The sequence below is a fragment of the Hypomesus transpacificus genome, chromosome 9, assembly GCF_021917145.1.
Source record: "Hypomesus transpacificus isolate Combined female chromosome 9, fHypTra1, whole genome shotgun sequence".
Lineage (NCBI taxonomy): Eukaryota > Metazoa > Chordata > Actinopteri > Osmeriformes > Osmeridae > Hypomesus > Hypomesus transpacificus.
The window spans coordinates 285,496-312,995 of NC_061068.1; the positions used below are offsets into that span (position 1 = coordinate 285,496).

General features: G+C 51.1%; 1 protein-coding gene across 1 annotated transcript in view; it reads right to left on the reverse strand.

Moving 5' to 3' along the window:
- The window catches only part of srgap3 (SLIT-ROBO Rho GTPase activating protein 3), a 63,613-nt gene that overhangs the window by 4,700 nt on the left and 31,413 nt on the right, over positions 1-27,500 (reverse strand). The window contains exons 4-16 of the mRNA XM_047026496.1: positions 27,216-27,278; positions 21,077-21,262; positions 18,245-18,373; positions 13,957-14,178; positions 13,653-13,754; positions 11,942-12,139; positions 11,409-11,493; positions 6,384-6,411; positions 4,954-5,056; positions 3,681-3,741; positions 2,676-2,753; positions 2,113-2,247; positions 1,757-1,862 (exon numbers count right to left, since the gene is read on the reverse strand). Of these exons, the coding sequence (XP_046882452.1) occupies positions 1,757-1,862; positions 2,113-2,247; positions 2,676-2,753; positions 3,681-3,741; positions 4,954-5,056; positions 6,384-6,411; positions 11,409-11,493; positions 11,942-12,139; positions 13,653-13,754; positions 13,957-14,178; positions 18,245-18,373; positions 21,077-21,262; positions 27,216-27,278 (1,496 nt within the window). The remainder of the gene's footprint in view (positions 1-1,756; positions 1,863-2,112; positions 2,248-2,675; positions 2,754-3,680; positions 3,742-4,953; positions 5,057-6,383; positions 6,412-11,408; positions 11,494-11,941; positions 12,140-13,652; positions 13,755-13,956; positions 14,179-18,244; positions 18,374-21,076; positions 21,263-27,215; positions 27,279-27,500) is intronic.

Here is a 27,500-nt window from a genome sequence, read left to right on the forward strand (position 1 = left end):
CATGACTCCATCCTGACTCCACCCTGACTCCGCCCTGACTCCATCCTGACTCCGCCCTGACTCCATCCTGACTCCGCCATGACTCCACCCTGACTCCACCATGACTCCACCCTGACTCCACCATGACTCCACCCTGACTCCACCCTGACTGCACCCTGACTCCACCCTGACTCCACCCTGACTGCACCCTGACTGCACCCTGACTCCACCCTGACTCCATCCTGACTCCATCCTGACTCCACCCTGACTCCACCATGACTCCATCCTGACTCCATCCTGACTCCACCCTGACTCCACCCTGACTCCACCCTGACTCCACCCTGACTCCACCATGACTCCACCCTGACTCCACCCTGACTCCACCATGACTCCATCCTGACTCCACCCTGACTCCACCCTGACTCCACCCTGACTCCACCATGACTCCATCCTGACTCCACCCTGACTCCACCCTGACTCCACCATGACTCCACCATGACTCCACCATGACTCCATCCTGACTCCACCCTGACTCCACCCTGACTCCATCCTGACTCCATCCTGACTCCACCCTGACTCCACCCTGACTCCACCATGACTACACCATGACTCCATCCTGACTCCACCCTGACTCCACCATGACTCCACCATGACTCCATCCTGACTCCACCCTGACTCCGCCCTGACTCCATCCTGACTCCGCCCTGACTCCACCATGACTCCACCATGACTCCACCCTGACTCCACCATGACTCCACCATGACTCCACCCTGACTCCACCCTGACTGCACCCTGACTCCACCCTGACTCCACCCTGACTGCACCCTGACTGCACCCTGACTCCACCCTGACTCCATCTTGACTCCATCCTGACTCCACCCTGACTCCACCATGACTCCATCCTGACTCCACCCTGACTCCACCCTGACTCCACCCTGACTCCATCCTGACTCCATCCTGACTCCACCCTGACTCCACCATGACTCCACCCTGACTCCACCCTGACTCCACCCTGACTCCATCCTGACTCCACCCTGACTCCACCATGACTCCACCCTGACTCCACCCTGACTCCACCCTGACTCCATCCTGACTCCACCCTGACTCTACCCTGACTGCACCCTGACTCCACCCTGACTGCACCCTGACTCCACCATGACTCCACCATGACTCCACCATGACTCCATCCTGACTCTACCATGACTCCACCCTGACTCCACCATGACTCCACCCTGACTCCATCCTGACTCTACCATGACTCTACCCTGACTCCACCCTGACTCCACCATGACTCCACCCTGACTCCACCCTGACTCCATCCTGACTCCACCCTGACTCCACCCTGACTCCACCCTGACTCCACCCTGACTCCACCATGACTCCACCCTGACTCCACCCTGACTCCATCCTGACTCCACCCTGACTCCACCCTGACTCCACCCTGACTCAACCCTGACTCCACCCTGACTCCACCCTGACTCCACCCTGACTCCACCCAGACTCCACCCTGACTCCACCCTGACTCCACCAGGAGTTTACCAGCAGCTTGGTTTTTCTCATTTCTCATTCTTTGTTTTCTCCCTGCTGCCTCAACAGAAGAATGCTTTTTGCTTCCTCAGTCATGATGGACAGTGTGTTGATGGTACAGTGTACGTTGTGTGGTAGTGTTTGGTGTTTGCTGTGTAGAGTGTGTGTGGTAGTGTTGGCTGCGTGGGGCAGAAGTGTGTGGTCGTGGTGGTGGCGTGTGGTTGTGTGTGGTCGTGTGTCTCTGACTCACTGGTTGAGGAAGGAGAACAGGTATCTCATGACGATGATGACACTGCGAGGGAGAGTGACCACGATCTGCTGGACATGGTGTGCTCTGTCTGCTCCAGACTCCAGCTCTGGGAGAGGGGGGGAGAGGAGGGGAGGGAGAGAGGGGGGGAGGGAGGGAGGGAGGGAGGGGGGGGAAAGGGGGGGGAGAAAGAAAGAAAAAGAGAGGGAGAGGGGGATATTATTTTCTTCTTCCCTGGTATCCTGTGTCCCTCCTTTCCTCCTCATCGAAAACTCTGCCACAAATCCATTAATCTATTGATACTTCTACCCTCTACAATGGCCCCAACACTGTCCCCCCCACACCCCCCCCCCACTCACTGATGGTGGCCATAAGGTCCAGGAAGCGCTCCTTGGGGAAGATTGGGTTCTCCAGACCTCTGAAGTACAGCTTGAGAACCCCAGCCACTGAGTTGATGTCATGCTCATTCTGCTCGTCGATCAGAGGGTCTTCACCTGGGGGAGAGGACTTAGTACTCACGCTGTACGACTACAGGAAATACACAACTCACACCGTACGACTACAGGAAATACACAACTCACACCGTACGACAACAGGAAATACACAACTCACACCGTACGACAACAGGAAATACACAACTCACACCGTACGTACGACTACAGGAAATACACAACTCACGCTGTACGACTACAGGAAATACACAACTCACACCGTACGACTACAGGAAATACACAACTCACGCTGTACGACTACAGGAAATACACATACACATTCTATTTCTATGATGACTGAATATACTTGAATCTGTCTGAGGGAGAGAAAGAGTAATGGGCTATGCCGACTGCATTAGGCTGAAAGAAATCAAGTTTCAAAACTGTTTTTCCCCCTTTAGAGAAAGCCAGGCCTAGGCTGAGAAACTCACCTCTCTCAAATGAGTTTTTAATATCGTTGACCTCCACCTGAGAACCAGGAACACGGAATATACCCTGCTGCTGCAACCCTGAAAACACAGAAACATGAGCCGGCTCAGAGGGAGGGGGATAGAGGAGAGGGGAGAGAGGAGAGAGGGAGAGGGAGAGGGAGAGGGGAGAAAGAGAGGAGAAGGAGAGAGGAGAGGGAGACAGGTAGGAGAGAGGGAGAAAATTGAGAGAGAAGAGAGGGAGAGAGAAGAGAGTGACACAGAGAGAAAAAGAGAAACTAGCTCGCTAGCACTCGACAGACCACCATCACCTCCCTTTCCACCATAACACCAGCCCACCCGCTACATGAAAGACAGCTGCAGAAACACAGACACAGGAAATGGGACCTGGTCTTCAAGGGGAGTTTGGTGTTTCCTGGTCTTAAAGGTGAGTTTGGTGTTTCCTAGTCTTAAATGGGAGTTTGGTGTTTCCTAGTCTTAAAGGGGAGTTTGGTGTTTCCTAGTCTTAAAGGGGAGTTTGGTGTTTCCCAGTCTTAAAGGGGAGTTTGGTGTTTCCGTACTTCTCTTGGAGGGGGCCCCTCAGTCTGCCTGCTCCCCAGCACCATGTGGTTCCAGTTTACAGACCCTAATCAGTTCTCAGGGGGTTTTCATTAAGCATGAGACAGTCGGGGCTGGTGGGGAGACCCGTAGGGAGGTGGAGGAAGAGGAGGTGGAGAAGGATGAAGAGGAGGAAGAGCAGCATGAAGAGGAGAGGAAGGAGAAGGATGAAGAGGAGGTAGAGGAGAATGGAGAAGAGGAGGATGATGAAGAGGAGGAGGTTGAAGAGAAGGAGGGTTTCTCAACGTCACGGTGGTGTGTGTGTGTGAACAGACGACCCCAGACCTGACAGAGGGTGAAGGGTTCACCCCACTTCCTGTGTTCACACTGAACGACCTTTGAACCTTGTTTTCACGCTACAAACCCTCCAGGGAGGTTCCAGCGGTCTGGAGGTTCCAGCGGTCGACTCACCGTACAGGTTGATGTAGCGGACGCAGCTCTCCACAACCAGAGGGATGGCTTGACCTGAGTCCTGGAAGAACACACACAGCAGTAAGGACCAAACAGCGGCTCCAGTCTGTCACTGAAGAGACCCACAATGAGGAACTGCAACAAGACGTCTAACCAACTCATAACAGGAAACCCATTCGAAAGCTATTAGCGTGATGAAACCGAGAAGAAAACAAAGAGCTGTAACGCTGACATTGTTTAAAATACCCTTTCCAAATCATTTTTATTGTATCGTCTCTTACAACACTTAGGAAATAAACGGTTGTTTATATTCCACAACACGGTATCACTCAGCGGTGCCGGGGGGAGCTTGGGGCATTCTGGGCCTTGGAGCTGTTGGGCGCTGAAGGACTCCTGTTGATAGGTTCATAAACATCTAGCGGCCCCGCCATTAAAAGTGAAAGATAGAAGCCTATTATTATTCGCAGCCCCCCCTCCACCAAACCCCCCCCAAGTTACGAGAGAGCAAACAGTCGTGAAGGAAGAGCGGAGGCGGCGGCATGCTAATGCAGCTCGTTAGTACACACGCTGTGCGTCTGTGTGTGTGTGTGTGATGGCGGGAGAGAGAGAAGCAGAAATAGGCGTGGAGTTAGATTGTGTTAGCAGTGCAACGGGTCAGTGGGCACTGTGCCTGGTACCCCACACCCAACCAACCCTCCGCCCCAAACCCAAACCAACCTCCGCCCTACCCTTTACCCCACTCCAACCCCACGTCCGACTCCACCCCAATGTACCTGGTTGCGGGTGCGGGCATTCCTCCTTCCCCTGGGATAGAAAGCAGCGCGGCCAGGAGGGAGGAAGGAAGGAATGAAGGAAGGGAGGCAGAGAAGCACACACAGTTAGGAGAAGCGCAGACAGACGAACGGACAGAGCGAAGCGCCCCCTGGAGCCTTGGAGGGGCAGAGAGTGAGGGGGCCAGGGGTGAGGGTGAGGGACTGGTCTGGGCCTGGTGATTGTAGAGAAAGTCAGGGACCATGTTGTCCTTCTCTAAGTCTCTGATTTTAATCATAAAAATGCAGCTAAATATTCCGGGTGGTGAGAGGTGGGAGTGTTTGCTGACAGCCCCCAGAGTAACTCAAGTCTCCTCAGAGCCAGGGAGAGAGGCGGAGGAGGAGAGGAAGGTCTGGCGTACAGGTTACAGGCTGAGAGGAAGAGAGCGGTTAGCTGAGGGAGACGGCGAGGAGAACAGGCTGAAGGTTTCCCTCCGCCCCCTCTCGTTCACACATACAGCTACCTTGATGAAGTTCTCCATGTCGCCGTTAAACAGCTTATAGTTATAGACGGAGCGAGGCCTAGGCTTCCGCAGTTTCTGTGGCTTAGGGGGGAGGGTGGGGGGTCTGGGGAGGCGACGGGGGAGGGGACAAAAACACAACCATCTGAAACAGCAGAGCAAGGTGGGTTGAACACAAGATATGTTATGAGCGAACACTGGGGCTCTCGACGGCACCAGTCGTTCGTTCCACACATTTGACACACCCCACCCCTCCTCTCTCTCTCTGCCAGACACACCCCACCCCTCCTCTCTCTCTCAGCCAGACACACCCCACCCCTCCTCTCTCTCTGACAGACACCCCCCCGCCCCTCCTCTCTCTCTGACAGACAAGGGGCCAGGGTGTGGGGGGGGGGGGGAGAGATCTACACCTTAAAATGATGAAGAAAACTAAACTACCTGTTTATAATGTCGGGAGTGTTATTTAAGCCTGGGTCATGAAACCTTAAGTCCAGTTCAGGGGCCTAGGGAGCAGGATTAGAACCAGAACCAGAACCAGGGCCTCACATGAAACCAGATCTCTGATGCTGTGTAAACACTCAAAGGGAGAATGACTCCTGGAGTGAGATGAAAACATTACAGCAGCAGGTCTAATGCTAGCCTACCCACATGCTAGCATGCAGGCTAGCTGTGAGTTACTGGGAACAGCTAGCCTGTGTGTGGTACAGCCAGTAAGAATTCCCATGAGATATTCAAGTCTTAGTTAATTCAAGTCATAAGTTTACCTATTAAAATACTATTATGACGTTTTCTTAATCATTATTATTTGATTGTTATTACTGTTATTCTACCCCTCATTTTTATTTCCCCAAATGCAGAAAACTCCACATACACACACCCTTAGACACACAGAGTGAGATGTGTGTGTGTGTGTGTTACACAGATGGTCTAATGCCCTCAGAGGCTGGTAGAGCTCTTGGGACAGTATTCAGGTTTCCTGTTTGTCTGGCCACACACACACCCACCCACACACACACACACCCACCCACACACACACACACACAGACACCCACCCACACACACACCCACACAGCAGGCCGGTTCCATCTGCAGTGCGGCCCTGGAACCTTTCCCAGTACCTTAATTTAACAAACACACACACACACGCACGCCTGTTCTTGCTGACTTGTAGGATAAGATAACTTTGCTCTATGAATATTATGTCAAGATGTGTTGCTTGTCCGTCTCAGGAGTCATCAGAGGTTTGTCCTCAATTTCAATAAACAGTGAAAATGAAATGGTCCACTGCGAGGCAAGCTGTGGACCAACGCTTTCCAGTCAAGTTGAATCATTGTGCTCATGGAACAAATCTTCATAGATTTTCCCTCAGATCTTTGTCATGTCCTTCATGCTAGTTCAGACGTGAGCAGCTGTTGATGCCGCCAGACTCTTACCTCGTAGTGCCACATTCAGCTCTTTCTCCTGGAAGACAAAAAAAACACATGGAAAGAGAGAATGATTATGAAGGCCTGAACACACTGCTAAGACCAGCAAGTCCAGCTTTCCTGTCTAGGCTGGACGAAGGCACCAAGGAAAGGAGTCATGCCTGGCTATTGAGGGAAAGATGAATATATTTGGCCCCAGACACAAGGTTTGGGACAAAGCCATGGATGGGTCGCTGACACAGACTGTGATTGGACCCTGGGGGTGCGGGGGGGGAAGCCAATCAAAAAGGGGGAGGGGGGTGGAAATGAGATGGGGGAGGGGATGCCAGAGGGTCATCTCACATGTGTGCTGGTTCACTGAGCCCTTTGTCCCCACACAGGGGACACACACACATACACACACACACACCACTTCTGGCCATGTGCACACCATCCAGAAGCATACAGATGGAAAAGATGTGGGATGGTGATGGTGGTTCTGAGAGTGCAGACCAGGGTGAGGGAGATGGAGAAGGTGGTTCTGAGAGTGCAGACCAGGGTCAGGGAGATGGAGAAGGTGGTTCTGAGAGTGCAGACCAGGGTCAGGGAGATGGAGAAGGTGGTTCTGAGAGTGCAGACCAGGGTCAGGGAGATGGAGAAGGTGGTTCTGAGAGTGCAGACCCAGGGAGATGGAGAAGGTGGTTCTGAGAGTGCAGACCAGGGTCAGGGAGATGGAGAAGGTGGTTCTGAGAGTGCAGACCAGGGTCAGGGAGATGGAGAAGGTGGTTCTGAGAGTGCAGACCAGGGTCAGGGAGATGGAGAAGGTGGTTCTGAGAGTGCAGACCAGGGTCAGGGAGATGGAGAAGGTGGTTCTGAGAGTGCAGACCAGGGTCAGGGAGATGGAGAAGGTGGTTCTGAGAGTGCAGACCAGGGTCAGGGAGATGGAGAAGGTGGTTCTGAGAGTGCAGACCAGGGTCAGGGAGATGGAGAAGGTGGTTCTGAGAGTGCAGACCAGGGTCAGGGAGATGGAGAAGGTGGTTCTGAGAGTGCAGACCAGGGTCAGGGAGATGGAGAAGGTGGTTCTGAGAGTGCAGACCTGGGTCAGGGAGATGGAGAAGGTGGTTCTGAGAGTGCAGACCAGGGTGAGGGAGATGGAGAAGGTGGTTCTGAGAGTGCAGACCAGGGTGAGGGAGATGGAGAAGGTGGTTCTGAGAGTGCAGACCAGGGTGAGGGAGATGGAGAAAGTGGTTCTGAGAGTGCAGACCAGGGTCAGGGAGATGGAGAAGGTGGTTCTGAGAGTGCAGACCAGGGTCAGGGAGATGGAGAAGGTGGTTCTGAGAGTGCAGACCAGGGTGAGGGAGATGGAGAAGGTGGTTCTGAGAGTGCAGACCAGGGTGAGGGAGATGGAGAAGGTGGTTCTGAGAGTGCAGACCAGGGTGAGGGAGATGGAGAAGGTGGTTCTGAGAGTGCAGACCAGGGTCAGGGAGATGGAGAAGGTGGTTCTGAGAGTGCAGACCAGGGTGAGGGAGATGGAGAAGGTGGTTCTGAGAGTGCAGACCAGGGTCAGGGAGATGGAGAATGTGGTTCTGAGAGTGCAGACCAGGGTGAGGGAGATGGAGAAGGTGGTTCTGAGAGTGCAGACCAGGGTCAGGGAGATGGAGAAGGTGGTTCTGAGAGTGCAGACCAGGGTGAGGGAGATGGAGAAGGTGGTTCTGAGAGTGCAGACCAGGGTGAGGGAGATGGAGAAGGTGGTTCTGAGAGTGCAGACCAGGGTCAGGGAGATGGAGAAGGTGGTTCTGAGAGTGCAGACCAGGGTCAGGGAGATGGAGAAGGTGGTTCTGAGAGTGCAGACCAGGGTGAGGGAGATGGAGAAGGTGGTTCTGAGAGTGCAGACCAGGGTGAGGGAAATGGAGAAGGTGGTTCTGAGAGTGCAGACCAGGGTGAGGGAGATGGAGAAGGTGGTTCTGAGAGTGCAGACCAGGGTCAGGGAGATGGAGAAGGTGGTTCTGAGAGTGCAGACCAGGGTGAGGGAGATGGAGAAGGTGGTTCTGAGAGTGCAGACCAGGGTGAGGGAGATGGAGAAGGTGGTTCTGAGAGTGCAGACCAGGGTGGAGAAGGGAGAGTGCAGACCAGGGTGCAGACCAGGGTGAGGGAGATGGAGAAGGTGGTTCTGAGAGTGCAGACCAGGGTCAGGGAGATGGAGAAGGTGGTTCTGAGAGTGCAGACCAGGGTCAGGGAGATGGAGAAGGTGGTTCTGAGAGTGCAGACCAGGGTGAGGGAGATGGAGAAGGTGGTTCTGAGAGTGCAGACCAGGGTCAGGGAGATGGAGAAGGTGGTTCTGAGAGTGCAGACCAGGGTGAGGGAGATGGAGAAGGTGGTTCTGAGAGTGCAGACCAGGGTCAGGGAGATGGAGAAGGTGGTTCTGAGAGTGCAGACCAGGGTGAGGGAGATGGAGAAGGTGGTTCTGAGAGTGCAGACCAGGGTGAGGGAGATGGAGAAGGTGGTTCTGAGAGTGCAGACCAGGGTCAGGGAGATGGAGAAGGTGGTTCTGAGAGTGCAGACCAGGGTCAGGGAGATGGAGAAGGTGGTTCTGAGAGTGCAGACCAGGGTGAGGGAGATGGAGAAGGTGGTTCTGAGAGTGCAGACCAGGGTGAGGTAGATGGAGAAGGTGGTTCTGAGAGTGCAGACCAGGGTGAGGGAGATGGAGAAGGTGGTTCTGAGAGTGCAGACCAGGGTCAGGGAGATGGAGAAGGTGGTTCTGAGAGTGCAGACCAGGGTGAGGGAGATGGAGAAGGTGGTTCTGAGAGTGCAGACCAGGGTCAGGGAGATGGAGAAGGTGGTTCTGAGAGTGCAGACCAGGGTGAGGGAGATGGAGAAGGTGGTTCTGAGAGTGCAGACCAGGGTGAGGGAGATGGAGAAGGTGGTTCTGAGAGTGCAGACCAGGGTCAGGGAGATGGAGAAGATGGTTCTGAGAGTGCAGACCAGGGTGAGGGAGATGGAGAAGGTGGTTCTGAGAGTTCAGACCAGGGTCAGGGAGATGGAGAAGGTGGTTCTGAGAGTGCAGACCAGGGTGAGGGAGATGGAGATGGTGGTTCTGAGAGCAGGGAGACGTCTGTGAAGAGATCTCACTGTTGATGGACGGAACATAAACGGACCTACTTATGAACAGTGAGAAGCCCCAGATTTACTGTCATGACATTAGCATCATTATCCTCCTGGAGGAGGAGCAGGGAGGAGGAGGGAGGAGGAGCAGGGAGGAGTAGGGAGGAGAAGGGAGGAGGAGGGAGGAGCAGGGAGGAGTAGGGAGGAGTAGGGAGGAGGAGCAGGGAGGAGGAGGGAGGAGTAGGGAGGACGAGCGAGGGAGGGAGGAGTAGGGAGGAGGAGGGAGGAGTAGGGAGGAGCAGGGAGGAGGAACAGGGAGGAGGAGGGAGGAGTAGGGGGGAGGAGCAGGGAGGAGGGATTAGGAGGGAGGAGGAGCAGGGAGGAGTAGGGAGGAGGAGCAGGGAGGAGTAGGGAGGAGGAGTAGGGAGGAGGAGCCGGGAGGAGGAGCAGGGAGGAGTAGGGAGGAGGAGCAGGGAGGAGTAGGGAGGAGAGCAGGGAGGAGGAGGGAGGAGGAGAAGGGAGGAGGAGCAGGGAGGAGGAGGGAGGAGTAGGGAGGAGGAGCAGGGAGGAGTAGGGAGGAGGAGCAGGGAGGAGTAAAGAGGAGGAGCAGGGAGGAGGGAAGAAGGAGGAGGAGCAGGTGTCAGAAATATTAATATATCAAGCATTTCTGACAGCAAGGAGGAGGGAGGAGGAGGAAGGAGGAGAACGTCTGAAGAAGCCAAAGGGCCAAAGATGAAGACTTTGTTTGCTTTGTTTAACTGAAGGAGGTTGGCTGACATCCAATGTTTAACATCTCTCAAACAATCCAACAAACACTGTAGGCTCGAACCATCCTTTGGATGTAAGGGAAGGCAACACTGAGCGTCCTCTGTGTGTCAGGGACACCAGACATCATCATCAACATCCAGACGGAGCATGTGTAAAGAACAGAGGAGCCAGAAAGGAGTCTTGTGGGGCTCGTACAGAGCTGGAGTGGGTTGGTATTCAGGCTCCATCCATGTTGACTGGGTGTTTTATTCATCTGAACAGCTCAATGAACTGGGCACCATGTGGTATTCTCCATAGTCAATCTAGCAGCGCACACACACACACACACAACCTCCCTCCTACACACACACATGTTCCTGTGCACGCACACACACTAGGCTTGAGGCACAGCCTGAGACACAGCTCTGATTGACCATTTGAATAATTAAACATGGGTGGTACCTGCAGACTCCATATGGCCTGTTCATACACAGCAGCCCTGTGCCAAGCACACACGCACACACACACATTTACACACACGCACACACACACATTTACACACGGAGATAACACACACATGTGCATGTCTGCATGAAGGGGCAATGGGGGAGTGTGTGTGTGGCCTCAGCTGTGCTCCTGATGTCCTCCTTGATGAGGTGCTGCAGCAGCTGCAGAGATGGTTGAGATGGGCGTGGCGGGGGGAGGGGGGGGCATGAAATGCTCCCGGCTGAAAAGGAAAGGGCCCCCTGGGGGCGGGGGTGGGGCAGGGCACATGAGGGTGGGAGGGGCATCCTGTGCTGCTGCCAGGGCAACCGATCAGTCTCCTCCAGGTCCCCCCCCAGGGTTGGTGTGACTTGGTGTAATGTAAGCTATTGATGGAATTCCCATTGATTATTAACTCTGGTTAATGGTTACCTTCCCTTAACCCCCCGTATCCATAAGAGATCAATCAGGGATCAGGGCAGCCAGTTAACAGGCCTACAAATCCCAGGTTTCCCTGGGTCTTAATTACAGGAAGACATGCTAATCCTTGGCGCCTGCCATGACTCACACAGAGAGAGTGAGGGACAGAGAGTATGAGGAGAACAGAGAGAGACAGAGAGAGAGACGGGAAGAGAAAGAGAGAGAGAGAGAGACAGAAAGAGAGAGAGAGAGAGAGAGAGAGAGAGAGAGGGGGGGGGGGGGGGGGAAGAGAAAGGCCCTCACCTTCTCCGAGTGTCTGCTTCAAAAGGTCATGCTTGGCCTGCAGCTTGATGATCAGATTGCTGCCATTCAGGAACTCCTTGAATTTCTGCAGAAACCAGAAGAAGATGAAGCTGTCACTGAGCAGCCAGCAGTAATGTGATGTGACGACAGCACTGGAGAACAGATTGCGTCGCCCTCCAAACACCCCAAATTCAATCTGCGCCATGGATAATTCAATTTTCAGGTGATTTCCAAAGCATGGAGACTTGTCATACGCGTTCGGTGGATTAGCTGACACCTTAATTCTCTATTTGATTCTAGTCTATTAGATTCTCTTCAGATTTATGCTAAAAGGTATTTGTGAACTTGAGCAAAAAAGGTTGTTTTAAATTCAACTCATACAACATATTTCAGACGCACAAATGCCAAACATTTCCTTTAGTCAAATGTGCATTCGATTTTCCAAAGAAAACACTGACAGGTCTACATCTATATCTTTAACATATTTATACAGTCAATGATTTGTTTTCCTAAAAAAAACGAAACCAACTCACGGTGAAGTAGAAGACCTCCGTCTCCTGTTGGTTGGCTCTCCTCTTCGCCACGTTCATCTTGCTCATGTACGCTTCGGACGCCACCGACCTGATGGACTCAGTGGAGCGGCTGTGCTGGAAGGCATCCGACACGTCAAAGTCCTCCACAGTCAGCATGTCCTGCAGCGTCTGCATGCTGGCATCCAGGGTCTTCCTCACCTGGGGGACACGGGGTAGGGCAGGGTAGGACAGGGTAGGGCAGGGTAGGGCAGGGTAGGGCAGGGTAGGATGGGGTAGGACAGGGTAGGACAGGGTAGGACAGGGTAGGGCAGGGTAGGGCAGGGTAGGGCAGGGTAGGACAGGGTAGGACAGGGTAGGGCAGGGTAGGACAGGGTAGGATGGGGTAGGACAGGGTAGGGCAGGGTAGGACAGGGTAGGACGGGGTAGGGCAGGGTAGGACAGGGTAGGGCAGGGTAGGACGGGGTAGGACGGGGTAGGACAGGGTAGGGCAGGGTAGGACGGGGTAGGGCAGGGTAGGACAGGGTAGGATGGGGTAGGGCAGGGTAGGACGGGCAGGACAGGGTAGGAAAGGGTAGGACGGGGTAGGACAGGGTAGGGCAGGGTAGGACAGGGTAGGACGGGGTAGGGCAGGGTAGGACAGGGTAGGACAGGGTAGGACAGGGTCAGTTCAATAATAAAACACGCTAAGTGTGTGAAATGATTCCATATACCATTGGCCCCAGGTACCACCTCTCTTCCTTTTAGCCGTCAGGTCCTAAAGGTGGAGCGTACACAGCTGTGCAGACGGCAGAGGCACATGAGTGATTGTTGACATTATCCATTTCAAAGACAAATCGACCCTCTACAATGAACACTCTTTGATCGTACTTTGAGTGGTGCGTGGCAGCCTTTAGTCCCCTGGAGGAGCTACAGGGTTCATTACAGAGCGACCCTCAGGTCAACCATTCGTCAGACGAACTGCTGAAAATGGACTGAGTCTGGGCAGACTATGTAAATCTGGCGCGGTGGTCGTTTTGTAGCATGCTGAGATGGATGAAGGTCATTTCTGGACGGGCAGCACTCATCCGTTAGCCTCCGTTTGTGAGACACTCAGGAAGATATGGAGGAGACACACATTGGGGTATGTAGTTAGCTAGACAGGCAGGGCTATTAACACACATCCATCAGCACCTGTATAGCCTGGAGTGTCTGTTTACTGGTGCTTCTACGACCACACACACACACACACACACACACACATCACCACTGAGTAGCATCCCATCATCACCAATTACACTCGCTCGTTCTCCTTGCAGGAAAATGTCCCATTAGAACATGCTAAACATTCACACAGCACCCGGGAACCAGGGCATTGGGGCTGCTAGTGAAACTGGGACTGGAGCAGATGGCATAAGAAGCTCTCCCACCGGGGGGGGGGAGGGGGGGGGGGGGGGGGGGGGGGGGGGGGGGGGGGGGGGGGGGAGGGAGGGAGGGGCCCTCCCAGTGGCGGAGACAGACCCACTGACAGACAGACGAGCGAAGCAGCAGTAAGACAGACAGGCAGGCAGTAAGACAGACAACCACACAGACTGACCAGAGAGAGACAGACAGACAGACTGACCAGAGACAGACAGGCAGACAGAAAGGCAGACAGACAAGAGACAGAAAGGCAGACAGACATCTCCTCCTTTTCACCCCGTCCCCCCTCCCCCCTTCCCCAGCACCTCCTCACCTCCTCATTCTCGATCTTGAGTGTGGTGAGGCGAGACTGCAGCTGGTGGTATCTCATCAGCAGCTCTGTCTGAACCGGCTGCTGGGCACTCACCTGGCACACCTGCAGGGCCGCAAAGCATTATGGGTCACACGTCAGTCACACACTGTGGGCTTCTGACAAAAACATGACGGAACACTGACAAAGTCATTGTACAAGAGGCATTTCATGAGGTGCGATATTTTGGCCATAACAGCACTGACACTTGTAACTATACGTGTTCCAAGACAAAAAAGGAGCATCAGAGGCCGGCCTCCTGTCTCACCTCGTCCCCCATGTGTGGAAGGTACTCGAAGCGCATCGGGGGGCAGAACACCTGATTGTGCATGTCCATGATCTTGTGCTTGTCGCTACGCGAGTCCAGGTTGTCCACGGCGTTCTCGATGACGTCCAGGCCCTCGTGACGAGACGTCTCCAGGTTATACTCTGCGGACAGGTACGTGCGGAACGTGCGCGCCAGGCTGGAGTGGTAGCCCAGGTCACAGCACTGTGGAGCCGGTCGGGAAAACGGGAAAAGTTAGGTCATTAGAAAACAGTTTGGTATGAAATCGTCTGCTTGGAACTTGAGCATTTTGAACAAAGCCGGATTTCGAGGGAAAACTTTTTCAATGAAAAGACTGAAGAAGCTAGCTACATTTACATTTAGCAGACGCTTTTATCCAGAGCGACTTACAGTAAGTACAGGGACATTCTCCCCGAAGAAGTAGGGTGAAGTACCTTGCCCAAGGACACAACGTCATGTGCACCGGCCGGGAATCGAACTGGCAACCTTCAGATTACTAGCCCGATGCTCTACCCGCTCAGCCACCTGCCTCTCTCTAGCTTCAGAAGCTTTTGGTAGATAGAATGAGGATATCAGAGAATGTGTATCCTATCTATCCAGAGATGGGATGAAACAAAGTACTGTATTGAAGTACATTTTCAAGCCAGGCTCGTTACTTTAGTTTTAATCAGTATTTGATCTCTCCTCTCCTTTCACCGTGTCTAAAAAAGGTTTTGATTGGTTGGAAAAAGATTCACATATCGAGTGTCTCGTTGCTCTCATTATGTAGCCGTCAATAGCGATAACAACTCTTTAACATTCACATGACACAATTACACCATTCTCCTCGTTTCGCTTTATCATGTTGACCCGACCTCAAACATGAACTAAATATCAAATTAGCCTGCGCTGCTCCAGGTTAGCATTCCAAAATAGCTACAACGTAGCACAGAATTAGACACACTAGGTAGCACAGTAGGACACATAGGTCTAATTATCTTATCCACAGAGCTGCATAAACCTCATTAGATTAGACGGGGAAGGCCAGTGAGTGAGTGAGAGACAGAGAGACAGAGAGAGACAGAGAGAGAGAGAGAGAGAGAGAGAGAGAGAGAGAGAGAGAGAGAGAGAGAGAGAGAGAGAGAGAGGGGGGGGGGGGGGGGGTTAAGGAGCTGGAGGCTACTGTACTGACAGTTCAGTGAATCACTCAAAGCTCTAACACTGAGGATGTACGCTAAGCTACCTAGTTGTCTTCATTGCTAATTGTTCTGCTGTCTCTTTCAAAAGGGCCAGTGTATCACCTGAGAAAGATAGGGCAAGTGACATATCTTGAAGAGCACCTCTTCAAAATATTATACAGTCACTAAAACACTCACTAAAATAAAATGTATATTCTGTTTAGGACTCCAATGGATTCTAATATTCATTCAACCCTTATTTCACCAGACTTGAAACAAAAACAACTGATCTTTAGCAGGGAAACTGAATAGCTTGTTTGCACAAAACGTCACATCACTGCACTTCTGTGGCGCGAAATGCAAAACGCAAGACAGGAAGTGAAGCGACATCATAAATTCAACGCATACGTTTCGCATCGTGTCCGTACTTTGTAAAGCTAAAGCAATAGTTTTTTACGTTTTAACATAACGTTAGCAAAGCTAACTCTACTAATACAAAGTATTTTGCAAGGTGTAGCCTTACTGCTAAAACGTAGCTCAAGTACACAACCGTAAAACGCTAACATCGAGAGGATCAGCTGCGTACAGACATTGAGGAGCACCTTGGTAGCAACCACTAACAAAAAGGTTGCTTGGCTCTTGTCATGGCCTAAACTCTGATTTTCACTTCCTGCCATCCGTTTGAATTTCGTGCATCAGAATCCGGTTTATTCGCCATGTATGTTATACAAACACGGAATTTACTGCGGCAGGGATGTGCAAACAATAAACATATACGAATCTTAAATTAAGTGAAATTACAAAAGTTTAACTAAATTCTAAGAACTAAACAATCTAAGAATAAAACAATTTAAAATATAAAATATATATAACGACAATGAGACTAAACTGTCTCCCTATCCTCTCCTTCAGCTAGTGACCACACAGACGGTCCTTCTCCCAATCCCTTTCTCTGCAGTTCAGACAACCGGATTTAGGATGACACGGTCCCTTTCCGGTTGCCAGACAAAAATCCAGACCTACCAATGTGACCCAAACACAGGGGGACACATCCACTAATCAGAGCGTCTGTCTGTAGGCTTCCTAAACACGGCAACCAATCAGAATCTCTGACCGTGGGCCCCCTGAACATGGGCCAGCCCTCCATAATCTCCTTCCAAACTTCAAAGACGATGGTGGTTGAGTGTGTTGTGTTGGGCGCAAGCACTGAATAAACAACCATCAGAGTTGCTGCGCTAAGTACACTCTGAAGGAAATATCTCATTCCTACCAGGCAAGCAATCCAATTTTTCCAATTTGTTGTCCCATTTTTGTCCCATCTCTCTTTCTCTAAATATATTTACATTTAAAAGACACTCTTATCCAGAGCGACTTACAGTAAGTACAGGGACATTTCCCCGAGGCAAGTAGGGTAAAGTGCCTTGCCCAGGGACGCAACGTCATTTGGCACAGCCAGGAATCGAAATGGCAACCTTCTGATTGGTAGCCCAATTCCCTAACAGCTCAGCCATCTGACCCCATAAAATTAGCAACTCTTGATGTTCAATGGTCCCTTAAATACTGAGGAAGGACTTCAGCAAAGATGTTCGTGTGTTTGAGTAATGCCCAACCTCAGGGTGGTCTAGCCCTGAGGAGAGGAGCATAGGGCCTACCACAATGACAAGCCATACAACCAACCAGCCATACAAACAGCCAGGTCTGCAGGCTGTAGGACTGATGACATGGTACCCTGGGCTGGTACCCTGGGCCGGGTACCTCCTGGCTAACCATGCTAACCTCCTAGCTAACCACGCCAGCCACACTTGTGCCTACACATACACATTCTGAGCCCAGAGGGTGGAGTTAGGTTTCATTCTTGCAGCCGTTCGTGGTTTTGAAAGCAAACCGGACACTGCTAACCGGAGGTAATCAGGCCTTCCTTTTGGGTGGGCTGGGGCTAAGCTAGGCTAGGCTAGGCTAAACTAGCGCTATGAATGGTGCTGGACTGGGAATCCACCTAGCCTACAGTAATGACCCTCTGACATGCCATCAAGAGAGTGGCGCGCTCTCCTTTTGAAATGTTTTTCCAATGAAATGAAACTTTTCAATGTTGCTACCCTAACATTGTATTTTCAGTAGAAAAGCAGATCAGTCAAGGTGAAATTGGAGTATAATGGTTTCTGTTGTGGCACACCCTATGGGGTAAGGCCAGTCACTATCCTGTTCAGGGAGGAAGGGTCATTTCCTTGTCATTTTTCTACCCGTTTCCTCCACACTTCCTGACCTGTGGAAATGGCAATATATAACACGGCAGAAAGAGAGGGATGAAGAGAGAAAGGGAGAGAGCTGTGTGTGTGAGAGAGAGAGAGAGAGAGAGAGAGAGAGAGAGAGACCAGAGTCCTTGAGTGCCGAGAAAGGCGCTTTGGAAAATAAAATGTATTATTGTTATTAGAGTACTGGGTCGTGTTTGAACATTGCAGTGTGTTTTCCTCTGAGCGGGCCCGTGTGTGTGTGTGACACACCCAGGGGTGGTCATCTCCCTGAGCTCCTTTCACACAGCAGGATGAAGCTGTCCTCGCATCCCCTCACACCAGCCCTCCACAGGAAATTAGAAACTCACTGGCTAGATAGCTCGCAAGCTAATAACCGTATCCTCGTGACTGTATCCTCCATATCTGGCAGAGATATCTTTCTGTCGTCAAACAACACTAGCAACTGCGTGCACGGCTGCTGTGACGGAGGTGAAGATGAACCAGAGTGGATGTAAACGCTTGGAGGGAGCAGCTTGCAATGGAGCAACACTGAGTGAGAGACAGATGCTCACATGCTGACAGGGGAACACGTTACACTAACGCTGAGAGACACAAACACACACTCAGGATTACAGTCTACACTCAGTCAGTGTTCATGATGAGGGTATCTGAGGGCATCTGGCACGCGTCTTGACTTTATAGGGACAGCGTACTTGTTTCGTTTTTTTGTTTGGGAGGGACCCACAACATGGGTGTTTCAAAACAAGATTTCATAACGTACAAAAACTTAAAAGATATGGATAAGAAATGGTCTTCAGATTGTCTTCTCCCCCCAGTTGGCTTACTCATAGTTCATTTGAAAGCCTTGCTCGCAGTACTTACATCGATCATATCCGAGACGTCGTGGATGTAGTATTTCGCAACGACAGCGTTGGTTGCGGCAAGGTTCAACAAATAGTCGTTTCGGGCTTTTGTACATTTCAGCTTGTTTTCCGAGTACTTGGCTTGTCTCTGAAAGGATGGGAAGAAAGATGGAGAGATCGTAAATAGACATAAATTGAGCAATAGGTAGGCTAGTTTCACATAATATTTATCACAGTCAGCCTTTTTGAATACAATTAATTTTGAGGTGAGGATATTGTCAGAAAACCGACAGAATAGCTGTCAGTCCTGCTTCAAGCTAATCTCGATGCAGTTACCGGCTGTATTCAGTCTGGTGTGAATCAAGTGTTCTTCAGACACAACTCATACACAAACACATGCTCGCACAAACACAGAAACGCATCAGACAATTATTATCATCCTTGGCCCAAAAAACAGACTTGAGCACGGTTCAGTTCTGGCTACGATCTATCAGGCCTTTCAGACACGAAGAGCGGTCCCTGTTGCCATAGTGAGCTGGACAAGCTGTGGCACCCAGCTGGGTCTGATTAAGGCTGTCATCGCAGAGAAGAAGAGATCAGCTGTCCACATAATGATTCACATCGTATGTTACAAAACAGACCGGTATCAGCATGAGGGAAAACAACAAGCTCCAAAACTGAACATGATAACATTTTAGATTTTGATTAGGTTCTTTTTGCCGAGCAAACAAGTAGGCTATAGCTAGCGCTGCATCAAATATCTAAAAACGGCAAAACCCTTTTTGTGGCTGTTTGTTGTAGTGTTTCAGAGGATGACAGCAGTGGGAAAGAAGAGCTAAATTGTCGACCAATACTCTCCACCGGGTGCTTTATTTCGCATTTCCAATCCCACAGGCACTGTATTATGCTCATCCTAGCAGTACTACAGATGTGAGGCGCAAGAAGGGATTACTCTTTATGCTGTCTGCAGGTGGAGGATTCTGAGCCACACAGGCTTCTGGGAGCTCCAATCAGGTTACACGGCAGAACGGGAGAATAAAAGAAGAAAGGAATAAAGGAGGTAGGTAGGTAGGTGTGTGTGTGTGTGTCAGACAGACAGACAGACAGACAGACAGAGAGAGAGAGAGAGAGAGAGAGAGAGAGAGAGAGAGAGAGAGAGAGAGAGAGAGAGAGAGAGAGAGAGAGAGAGAGAGAGAGAGAGAGAGTGTATGTTGTGCCAGCCTCTGTGATAACAGCAGTCTGACGACAGTGAAGAGCAGTGAGTCTGACCAATCAGAATCTCGGTTTCCTGTTCCTGTACTGAACACAGAACGCTGCTTTCATGTGCATGAACTGACTCCAGATGAAGATCCAGAATGAAATCTGCATGTTTGTCAGGCATGCATTATGGTAAAATTCAGAAGCCTAGCTCCGGAGCTTTGTGCTTTATGTGTGAGAGTGTACACCAACATGCATGATTGTGTGTGTAACACCCAGAGAAAAACAGAGAGAGAGAGAAAAGGGAATTAGCATGAATTACAATCTTTGCTAAACTGAGACTGGAGGAGGCTGACGTTCTTTAGAGCTGGATCACTGACCTGGAACAGGCTCTCTGTCTGAGAGTGTCTGGCTGTGTTCCATGGCCCCAGGCAGCCCCAGGCCTCCCTGTGCTCTCTCTCTCCCCAGCTCCCCTCTGTCTGACTGGGCTTAGACAACCAGACCAGCGGCCTCCTCTCCTGTGACCTGACAGAACCGCCTAGCCCTTCGGCCGCTATCTAAAGGTTCACCACACCTTCTCCAGTCTCACAGCTTACGACAGAGAACAAGCACCCTCAGAGGGAAAGTGTGTGTGTGTGAATCTCTGCAAATAGTGTGAAAATAGTGTTTGTGTGTATAAAATGTTCTGTATGCGCCTTTGTGCATGGGAGTGTGTATGTGTCTCACAGGCACACACGCGTGTAGAGAGGGGCGTGGGGGGGTGGGGGGGGGGGGGATAGTGGCAATGTGTGTACAAGTCTTTGCGAGTGCTGGAAAGTGTATGTGTGTGTGAACCTTTTGAAGAAGTACAATCTCTAACCACGACCTTCTCCATCATCTCTAACCAGGACCTTCTCCATCATCTCTAACCAGGACCTTCCCCATCATCTCTAACCAGGACCTTCTCCATCATCTCTAACCAGGACCTTCTCCATCATCTCTAACCAGGACCTTCTCCATCATCTCTAACCAGGACCTTCTCCATCATCTCTAACCAGGACCTTCTCCATCTCTAACCAGGACCTTCTCCATCATCTCTAACCAGGACCTTCTCCATCATCTCTAACCAGGACCTTCTCCATCATCTCTAACCAGGACCTTCCCCATCATCTCTAACCAGGACCTTCTCCATCATCTCTAACCACGACCTTCTCCATCATCTCTAACCAGGACCTTCTCCATCATCTCTAACCAGGACCTTCTCCATCATCTCTAACCAGGACCTTCTCCATCATCTCTAACCAGGACCTTCTCCATCATCTCTAACCAGGACCTTCTCCATCTCTAACCAGGACCTTCTCCATCATCTCTAACCAGGACCTTCTCCATCATCTCTAACCAGGACCTTCTCCATCATCTCTAACCAGGACCTTCTCCATCATCTCTAACCAGGACCTTCTCCATCTCTAACCAGGACCTTCTCCATCATCTCTAACCAGGACCTTCTCCATCATCTCTAACCAGGACCTTCTCCATCTCTAACCAGGACCTTCTCCATCTCTAACCAGGACCTTCTCCATCATCTCTAACCAGGACCTTCTCCATCATCTCTAACCAGGACCTTCCCCATCATCTCTAACCAGGACCTTCTCCATCATCTCTAACCAGGACCCACCTTCTCCTTCATCTTCTCGATCTTCCTGACGGAGCTGCGTCTCTGCGGGCGCTCGTCGTGACGCAGCAGGTTGACGTTGAGGTCACCTGACTTGCTGAACTGCTTCTCTTCCTGCTTCTCCGCGTCCTTCAGCTTGTTCTCTGCGCTCAGGCTCTCTGTGTGGTACATGTGGTAGGTCTTCATCACCTGGGGGAGACAGGAGACGGGACAGCATCGAGGGTGAGGGTGATACATGGGCAGAAAATACACTTTGATGCTGAAAACGTGCAAAGCGGCGTGTGGAGCTAATGTTGTTTGACACGCCTCATTTCAAAGAGCAGTTCAAAGTCAGTCAGTCATCAAAAAAATCGTTCTTATGAAAGGATCACTCAGCCTTGGTCGCTTTGAGGAAATATGCATGGTGTCTTCATAGGGTCTTTTGCGCGTGTCTTTTGCACGTGCGTGTGTGCGTGTGTGCGTGTGTGTGCTGTGGTTAAGGCCCAGCCAACAAAAGGACCATATCAGTATTCTCATCAGGACCCCAGTCAAGACATGAATATGCACAATCCTCCTTGCCCTCACTATCTCTCTCCCCCCTGCCCTCACTATCTCTCTCTCTCCCTCTGCCCTAACTCTCTCTCTCCCTCTGCCCTCACTATCTCTCTCTCCCCCCTGCCCTCACTATCTCTCTCCCTCTGCCCTCACTATCTCTCTCTCCCCCCTGCCCTCACTCTCTCTCTCCCCCCTGCCCTCACTCTCTCTCTCCCCCCTGCCCTCACTATCTCCCTCTGCCCTCACTATCTCTCTCTCCCCCCTGCCCTCACTCTCTCTCTCCCCCCTGCCCTCACTCTCTCTCTCCCCCCTGCCCTCACTCTCTCTCTCCCCCCTGCCCTCACTATCTCTCTCCCCCCTGCCCTCACTCTCTTTCTCTCCCCCCTACACGACAGTGATGAGCTGGGATGTTGCTCTGCTCCCTGGCATACCGCTGACATATGGAAGGTGTTATTTGCTCTTTTTTGGGCTGAAACCCTAGTGTGTAGACACACACACACACACAGTAGAAGGTTGTTTCTGCAGTGCTCCTCTCCCCATACAAGGCAGATGCCAGTCAGATGAGGTTTTTAATGGAAGCCTGATTGAATAACAGGGACCAGGGCTGTGTTTTGTCTGGCTCATCTGTGCCACACACACTTGGTGTGCGTACACACACACACACACACACACACACTCTGCCGGCAGCTGTTTTTCACTTGATGCTTGTTCGATTCAAGTCTTTTGTGTGTGAAGGAGTGACAACACTGCGTGATGTTGTTTCTCCGTATTCACCATTGAGAAAAGGTACAAAACGCTGGTATTTGTAGTCCTATCAACAATATCCAACAGTGTTTATTACCAACCTGGTGTCCAGACAGAACTCAATTACCCAGCGTCCTGCTTAATGTATCCCAGGTTCCCTGTGTGAGTTGCTCTTGCTAACGGAGGTTAGCGGTGCGCTGGGTAGCTCTCCTGCCATCTATGGCTCAAGCCACGTCCGCCCCACTCTGAAAACACAGCTCGTAAACACAGCTCCCAGACGTCAGCGCTGGCCAGGACTCGAGGGTGAGAAGCCTCCTGGAAAACGCCTCAGGATGTCGGACGGACGGAGGGGCCACGTTAACGACAGTTTTTGTTTGTTTCCTTCCTGGAGTTGCTGCTAGCTTCGTCCGGCATTAAAACAACGTGGTTCCTTTTAATCTTTGAGAACTCTGAGCCCTTAATGGACACTGACCATCCCTAACATCGTCCCTCGGCATACTGACTGCAGTCAGCTTCTGGGGGGGAAGGAGGGATATTTCTGCTGGGGCCCAGAACTGAGGGATAGTTGTGTTTACTTGTTTCTTTACATCCTCCCTCCAGAGCTGTATGTACAATCAACACGCCTCCCTGTCTCTCTCCCTTTTAACTCTGAAACCCAGAAAAACTCAGAGTGAATCGATGTAAGGCACAGGCTTCGAAGGAAGAACAATGTGGGAAAACAAACATTAGTTCAGGGAGCAGGCAGGGGAGGCAGGGAGAGAGTATTTGAAAGCCAGTGACTCTTGTTAGATGTGAAGGAAAAGAAGACTGCAGTATTACTTTGTTCCTCCCAAGGGCTGTCAACCCATTTAAGAAACAAATTATGGTTTCCAGGCAACTTAACACGTTAGAATGACTCTACATGACCCTCCAGCTAAAGACAGAAACTAATTTGCAGGAGAACGGAGGTGGAGCTGGTTCTACCTTGAGGGAGGTGTGTGTGTGTGTGCGTGTGTGTTGGTACACATGTGCATTCACTCTGGTCTACTTAGCCGTTCTGTCACAAATATTTCTATGTCTTTCTCTAGCTAACAATAGCTAACAATCTTCTAAGCTAACAATAGCTTAGTGTGATTGTAGTTCCGTCTCTCTGTTTAAGAATCAGCATCTTGGAGCCCAAATAAAATCCTCTTCATAGCTGTTTCTCAACTGGAAACAATGGATTTGGGCTTCCCCTCAGAAGTAGAGATTTAAGCAATAAGCCCCAAGAGGCCGTGGTTTACGCTGATTTTAGAACAGGTAAGGGGAGTTGTTAGGCACGACGCTTCTAAAATCAGCGTAAACCACGGACTCGCGGGGCTTATTGCTTTTCTAAAACTGTTATTACAAATATTTGATATGGTTTAATCAATAAAAACAATTAGAAACAAAATAGTTTAATAATAAACCGTCATTCTTCCGCTACTACAAAGTATAGTTCCTACATAAATCGTTGCCACGCAACAGCCAGATGGACACCGTTGCCGTCTTTTTCAATTTGAAATATTCGATGCGCAGTAATATGGAATGTTAAAGAATGTTATGAGGACAACCTGTGAGGTTATGCTGGGTTTTACAACGGCATGGAATGCGATATAGCCAATCACAATCAAGGATGGGAACAACCAGTTTTAGAATTAGAAAGAAGCTACAAGCATGTAAGGATGTGATTCAGGAGAGTTGGTCTGCCTGTCATGAAGCAGCCAGGTCCATCCCCTTAAAAACAACTGACCTGACAGGGCTGGAGAGAGACTCGTTCGTCAAGAGATCCCCTCTCGGGTTAAATTGAGTTTGTTTCCACTGTTCTCATTAAAGAACTCACTAAAGACCTTTAATCTGCAACCCAGGGTTGAGAAAGTTCAACTGATTAATATTCCTAATTTGTGACTACACTCTCCAGCATGGCAGCCTGATTAGACACACGGCTTCCAGTGCCGCGGGGTGATTGTAAAAAATCACCCAGCTGAATGATAATGCAGTGGGGGTACTTTTACTTTGACAGCGTGGCACTGTGCAAAAAAGGCAGGGGGTTGGGGGGGGGGACTTTTATTTTGACAGCGCGGCACTGTGCAAAAGGGAAGGAGGGGACTTTTACTTTAACAGCTCAGCGTTGTGCAAAAAATAAATAAAAGGCTGGGCTGAGTAAATAGCAGGGTGATCAACTGAAGAGATAGCAGGTCTCCAATCCCATTGCCCATTTTGGATTTATTCTGTGTACTTTAAGCCAGAGGGCTCATTCTCTTGAATCAATACCTGTCTCCGAGGTCGTAGATTGTTTAAACAACGTTTTAACGATAGCTGTGGCCCAGCAGTCTTCAATTCTTGCTGTCTGAGCTTGCAGAGTACAAGCAGGAGGGAATCCAGCTCCATTGTTCAACCGGACTAGATAGCCCACCGTTTTGTTTTCAGACCCAAAATAACTGAGGTGTGGTGAAAGGTAAGGGAACACTTTGTTGTTCAAACACCTCCTTGCTTTATATAATCCTGGTTCCCAGAATGCAACAGATGACTGATCAGAGAGTTCCACCCAAAGACAAATCATTGGTGCTGAATTCACCACAGGGGGCAAATGGATTGTGATACAGTCGGTGGGTCTGTAAAAGGCTCTTTACTCAGCCACACACTGACAACATTACCAGAGCCATCCATTAAGACGGCCCCTTCAACACACACATGGCTGGCCTGGTGGGGAAGAGGGGCGGGAGAGAGAGCAGCGACCGTAGCAGCAGGAGAAATATCTGATGTCCTTTCTTCTGCATCCTCCTGATAGATCAGGACCTCCCTGGGGGTGACCTTGAAACGCACACCTCAGCTGAAGCAAGGTGAGGGGGGGGGGGGTTAAAGAGAGGGGGTGGAGAGAGAGAGAGAGACAGAGAGAGACAGAGACAGAGACAGAGACAGAGACAGAGAGAGAGAGAGAGAGAGAGAGAGAGAGAGAGAGAGAGAGAGAGAGAGAGAGAGAGAGAGAGACAGAGAGAGGAAGCATGAGGGAGGCAGGGTGACAGGGATGGGGACACTGGGGCCCAGCCGCTGGGAAGGAAAAACAATCTAAATCTAAAACAATGTCTTCCCTCATTCATAACCATCATGTGTAGGGTCCCTGGTGAGCAGAGGAGACGACACAGGGTCAGAGGGGTGGAGGCTGTGAGGCCGAGGGCTCACAGAGTCAGAGGGGTGGAGGCTGTGAGGCTGAGGACTCATACAGGGTCAGAGGGGTGGAGGCTGTGAGGCTGAGGACTCTTACAGGGTCAGAGGGGTGGAGGCTATGAGGCTGAGGGCTCACAGAGTCAGAGGGGTGGAGGCTGTGAGGCTGAGGACTCATACAGGGTCAGAGGGGTGGAGGCTGTGAGGCTGAGGACTCATACAGGGTCAGAGGGGTGGAGGCTGTGAGGCTGAGTGCTCATCTAAGGGTTCTACTAGCTGCTTTACATGCTGCTGGCTTTGGGTACATGGAAAGGGTTATGGGGAAGGAGCAGGGAGAGCGTGTGTGTGTGGTCGTTGATTGGACACGGAGGTGTCTGAATGATATCTGAAAGACCAAACTGGACACTTGGCTACTCTGTTTACGTGTAAATCGATTTCAGTTCGACTTTTGCATATCCTCAAGAAAACTGAAGCTGAAGGGTAAACAAATCTGTTATTCATCCTGATTCTTAGTTCTTTTTCTTTCAGTCAGAACCGGAAGTGACCTCGCACCGCCCCCATCTCCACCTCGCCATCGTTCCGAGGTCTGTTGGGTTCGGTGGCATCCTGGCGGACAGATGGTGTTTTCAGGGAGTGAGGGGGCCTGGCACAGCCTTGCCCTGGGATAGGTTGTCCCTCAGGGTAGCCAATGAATAAGTCATCCACAGCTTTTCTCTCCAGGGGAGGGCTGGAGGAGTCTGGAGCTCATCCAGCCAGCTGGTCACACCTCCATCCAACGCAGACCTGTCCGTCCGCACCATGGAGACACCATGTCCTTCCTTCAGACACGCGGGCATCGCCGACGTGTCAAAACGAGCCTCTCAAACTCCAGGAGAAACGACGAGAGGAATCCTACACCGAGCACAGAGCGATTGCTCGGGTCTGTAACTTGTAAGGTATGAGGTATTCAATGGGGTCAGGACAGCCAGGCAAGATCAATCAATCACAGAAGACGTCTGGGTGTCTGTCATATGCTGCATGAACCCTGAGGGGTCGGCGATCAGCCTCGCTGCTCAGTTTACATTCCTGAGACCGTGGGCTCGGCCACTGGCACCAGAGCCCCCCTCCCCCCAAACCCTTCCTCCCCCTTCTTCTTCTTCCCCACCCCTTTTTCTCCTCCCTTTCCTCCCCCTCGCCTCTCTTTTTCCCCCCTCTTCCTTCTCTCTTCCCCCTCCCTTCCTCCATTCTCATTCCTCCCCCCTCCAATGTGGAAGTGATTTGGAGCTTGGCAGGCCAGACTAACCCACTTGGAGAGAAATGCAATGTTCCATTCCACCATAACAATCTCCCCCCACCAGCCTTCTTACCCCCACCAGCCCTCCTCCCCACACCAGCCCTCCACCCCCCACCAGCCCTCCTCCCCCCACTAGCCTTCCTACCCCCCTCCAGCCCTCCTCCCCCCTCCAGCCCTCCTCTTCCCCTCAAGGACCCATCATCTTCCTCATCTCCCCTCTGAAGCAAATACAGACTCTGCAGTCAGCTGGAGACAGACAAGGCAAGAAAAAAGGTGTTTGTGTGGGGAGGGTGTTGAGAAAGAGAGAATGGTACAGAGGGAAAGGGAGGTGTTAGGGTGAGTAAGAAGGAGAGAGATAAAGGGAGGAAAAGAGAAATAGTTGTGAAGTGATGGAGATAGACAGGAGAGGACAGACTATGTTTTACTTACAGTGTATAGTTCGTTCGTCACTTTGACCAGCTCCTCGTGCATCTGAATCCCAATGTCCTTGCTCTGAAAGACAAAGAAACACACATGGAACTTCGCTGGCATGACACGAAGGGCAGCAAAGGTTGTATAGAGGGTGAGGATTTAGCATCGAAGAACCAAACATGTCAGCAGATTCATATTTCAAATACAGCCTACCTGCTGTCTAGTCAGGCACTCATGACCTTAAATATGTCTGAAGTGTGTGTGTGTGTGTGTGAGTATGCAGTGTGTGCCTACACATCGGGC